We start from the raw sequence: 4,442 nt of genomic DNA, 5'->3' as shown, positions 1-4,442 counted from the left end.
TTTCCGCAGTGCACTGTCTTGATGAAGAGTAAAGTTTGCCTTGTTCGGACATTTCATTTTGAAGGATGGTCTCTTTCTTTGCCACCCCGGAACTTATTCCTAACACACATGAATCAAAATAAAGTCTTTAAAACAATGAGCTAAAAGTGATAACTGCTGGCATTTATTGTGCACTTGGGGTCTTACACTTGCCCTACTCTTCCTCAAGTTTTACAGACATCCTAGTCCTGAAGGGTATTGTGTTCCCCCAAGGCCCAGGACACTGGGATTTGAAGTCAGGCTCTCCCTGTGTTTGCCTCCGGGGAAACGGGAGGGAGGATGCCTCTGTGCAGCTGGGCCGTGTGTGTCGGGGGTGGTGGTGGATGGTGACCATTGCATTCAAAGGGGTCGGAGGCGGGGGACAAGGCCTCTGAGGCTCGCGGTCGCTTAGGCCAGCTCAGAGTCCCCTACGCTACAACGAGCGCTTGCCGCACCCCACAGCCAACAGGGACCCCACTCCCCGCTGCAAGCCCCGGGGGCCGCCGGGAGCCCCGCCCCCGCCCCGCCTCCTCCCCAGGCGCGGACCTCGGCGCTCACGTGACCCACCCTGCAGCCGCTGGGGCCGGAGGGCGCAGCTCGGCGGAGGCCTGGCCAGGCCGGGCCGAGCGCAGCAGGCCGGAGCGCGCCGCGCGCCTGGGAGGGTCTGGGCGCCGCGCCTCCCGCCTCACCCGCCCGCGTGCTCGCAAGCCCTTCCTCGGCGCTGGGACCCCTGGCGGGCGGCCGGAGGACATGGCCGGCGACGCCGTGCAGGTAGGCGACTTGTCCGCACCCGCGGGGCGGCCAGACGGCGCGGAGGACCCCAGGCACGGGTAGAGTCCCGGACGAGGTCCCCATCGGGAGCCCGCGCGGGCTCTTGTAGCAGGTGGAGGCGCCGACCGGGTCGGAGGAAGGGGTACTGTTCGGGATTCTACCCTAGCATCCCCTCCTTTGGCCCTCCCTGAGAGTCAGCGTGTGTAGCGGGGTCCCCACTTCGGTGTCCGAGGCTAGCTGCGGATCCCGGTGCCTGTCGTCCCCACGTCCTACTCTGGGTCCTGCAGCGTTCGGTTTCTGGCAGGTGCCGCTTCACCTGGAGCAGGTGCCTGGCACCCTGCCGCGGACCGGAGGAGTGCCCGGCCCGATCCCCTCCCCCGCACAACAAAGCCCGGGCCACCCCCGCCTGCAGACGTCTTTACGATGGTCTTGACGCCACCCAGATGGGCACCTGTTGGAGGAAGTGTCTAAGTCACTTCACTAGGCCTGAGGCCGGGTTCCTCCTTCCGCCTCGTTCCCCATAACCACCCTTCAGGCTGACAGATGGAGCTGTAACCCAGGTGGGGCGTGTCCTGTCATACAGACAGGAAGGATTTTATGTCTGGAAGGTGACAGGGCTGGGTCTCTACTCCCTCGCAACAGACACCTGTGACTGGCATCTGCCAGCCACATGGCCCTCCCTGTGTGACCTGTTGGGCGTTACTGAAGCAGGGTCAGGGTCGGGGTGACTGACTTCCCACTCTAATTCAATGGCCCAAAATCTGAGATCTTTGTATCTTTGTGGCTCCATTAATTCGTCACCATGCAGTCCATTGTCCTGTGTAACTGGTTCTCATCTCCTTCTACACCTGCCCCCATGTCTCCCCTGTACCCTCCTGTACCCGTCTTCCCCAGTCCTGCTGATGGCCTGCCGGCCTTGCCGTGGAGCTGGGCGTATCTGGTGCTGCCGATCTCACAAGGTCAGACCTCCAGGCTGATGCACCGGTGCCGGCTCCCTTTCAAGCCCACTGAGGGCTGTGCAGGGCTCTCCCAGTACATGCATGTGCTTGGTGTGTCCCGCGTAGGACCCACATGGAGGCTGTGATTCCCAGAATGAGGCTGGACCTACATCTTGGTCCCCGTCCCGTCTTCTCCCTTATGTTCATTCCCGCTTGGACTTGCTGCCTGGTTCCACCGTCTCCGTGCCTGTCTGTTCTGTGTCTGGCAAACGGATGTCCTGTCTAGATTCTGGAAACGCCCCAGGCATTGAAATCTCAGGAAGTGGGGTTTTGGGTTCCTAGCCACTTTGCCAAGAGGGTTTCCCCAAGGTGACAGTTCTTGGTCTGCTGTCTGCAGATCTGTAATGGCAGGTGGAGAAGCTGACGTTCTAATTCCTCAAGTCCAGGCCAGGCGTTTGCCCTGCTGCCCTCAAGTGACTCCTTGTCCCTGGGCAGAAGTGAGTCACCGGGGAGGAGGACCCAGGAGGCCCTGCCTCCTTGCCTGCATGCTTTTCACATTCCCAGGCCTTCTCTGCTGGAGGTGGGGCCAAGGACCTTCACCTCTCCTCTTTGCTTGAGCTGGCCCTGCTCCTGGCTGTGTACCTGCTTTGCCTGCTGGGTTGGGGGCACTGGTGGGCGACAGTGGGTGGGGCCTGGTCATGACAGAGTATTGTTCAGTGAGGCCAGGTTTAAATACCAATGCTGCCTTCCCTAATGAGTTCTTGGGTCAAACGCTTTTTACCTTACAGAGTCTTGTTTCTGTTTTGGAGGAGGCAATGGGGTTAGGGATGGTTATGAGGGCCTGGTGGCGGTGGTGCACACCTTTGATTCCAGGACTTGGGAGGCAGAGGCAGGGGGATCTCTGAGTTTGAGGTCAGCCTGGTCTATAGAGTTCTAGGACAGCCAGGGCAACTCAGAAAAACCCTGGGTGAGGGTGGGGAGGTGGGGTGGGGGTTAGGGTGAGGGGAGTGAGGGTGGAGATGGTGGCTATGCAGAGAGAGGTGGAGCCTCAGCCAGTTCTGTGCTTCTCTGACACTTTTACTTTGAACATAGAGCTTGGCAGTCTACGCTGGGAACCCACACCCCTTCCCAAGGCCCCAGCAATGGCCTTTGTGTGGGGGTCATTGTGTAGTGAGACTGTCCTGTGTACCTCGGGATGTTGACACTGGATAGGTGTCCCCTGTATACTTTGGTTGTAATGACAGCAAGAATGACCCCAGATACTGACATGCGTTTCTTAAGGCGATGAGAAGATGACCTTACCTTCACTGAGAGCGCAGCTATGGCCTCTTTGAGCCTCAGTTTTCCCCTATGGTGACTACTGCTCAGATACACCGTGAGGAGATGACAGGGTCACAGGATCTGTCTCTTGGCCTGCAGCCTCATCAGAAGGGCTTAAGAGCCTAGGAGAACATTGCTCATTGTGATGGTGATGGCTCACTACTGCAAGGTGTGCTGGACGTGGGATTCTTCCCAGCTAATGTGAATCTTGGCTCTGTCTCTTGCTGCCTGTGGGACCTGGAGCAGGGGGCTTCAGCTAGTTTGTTCGTCTGTCCGTCTGTCCTTTCTCTCTTTCATTCTTTCTTTCTTTCTTTCTTTCTTTCTTTCTTTCTTTCTTTCTTTCTTTCTATCTGTCTTATGTATCCATCTCTAGCATCTACATCTTGCTGTGCTAGGTGCAAAGGTGCCTGTTACAGTCCTAGCTCTGGCAAGGTGGAAGCAGGAGGATCAGGAGTTCAAGGCCAGCCTTCACTATGTATTGAATTCAAAGCCATATGGGTTATATGAGACAAAGCCACAAAATGAAACATAGTACCTGTAACGTGGAGGACGTTCTCTGAGACCTGGGTGAGGCTGGAGCAGGCGCTGGTTTGTTGCTGTTGAGGTACAGAGCTTGTACGTGCTACCAAGCTTCACCCTCTGCCTGCGGCTGCTATTATCACCACCACTACCATTACTTTTATTTATTTGTTATTTTTAAGTATATATGTTGGGGGGTGTGTACACATGCCCACAGAAGCCAGAGAGGTCTGATCCACCCAGAACTGAAGTTACAGGCATCTGTGAGCCATTTGTCAGGGGTGCTTGGATCTGAACTCGGGTCCTCTGGAAGAACAGTGTGAGCCCTTAACTGCTGCACCCTCTCTCTAGCACCACTACTATTTTAAAATTATATATTTGGTTTTTCGAGACAGGGTTTCTCTGTATAGCCCTGGCTGTCCTGGAACTCACTTTGTAGACCGGGCTGGCCTCGAACTCAGAAATCTGCCTGCCTCTGCCTCCCAAGTGCTGGGATTAAAGGCATGCGCCACCACACCTGGCGATATATTATTTTTTAGAGCGGTTTTAGCATCATGGCAAAATCCAGGGGGAAATAGAATCTCATATGTATCTTGATCCTGATATAAACAGCCTTGTAACTGCTATTTCTGACAGTTGAAATTTAGTAAATAGCTGTGGGCTGCGTTTGGCCCCTCAGGGTTGTTTCTTTCTGGTGTTGGCATCAGGGAGCGACTACTAAGCCAGGTGGGCTCCCTAGGCCTCTGCTGTGAGCAGCCAGGGTGGACATCTGGGTAGGAGGAAGCAGGAAGTTGATGCTGTCTGTGTACCGGAAGCATGCATGCAGCGTTTATGTGTGTGTGTGTGTGTGTGTGTGTGTGTGTGTGTGTGTGTGTG

The 4,442-nt window shown here is 56.0% G+C and overlaps 1 protein-coding gene across 1 annotated transcript in view; it reads left to right on the top strand.

The window, feature by feature from the left end:
- The first annotated feature begins 582 nt into the window (after positions 1-582).
- Pkn1 (protein kinase N1) overlaps positions 583-4,442 on the top strand; it is a 33,974-nt gene continuing 30,114 nt past the window's right edge. Inside the window, exon 1 of the mRNA XM_021169479.2 lies at positions 583-789. Coding sequence (XP_021025138.1) covers positions 769-789 — 21 coding nt within the window. The 5' untranslated portion in view covers positions 583-768. The remainder of the gene's footprint in view (positions 790-4,442) is intronic.

This window comes from Mus caroli, chromosome 8 (genome assembly GCF_900094665.2).
Source record: "Mus caroli chromosome 8, CAROLI_EIJ_v1.1, whole genome shotgun sequence".
Taxonomy (NCBI): Eukaryota; Metazoa; Chordata; class Mammalia; order Rodentia; family Muridae; genus Mus; species Mus caroli.
This window is presented reverse-complemented; position numbering and strand designations above follow the sequence as displayed.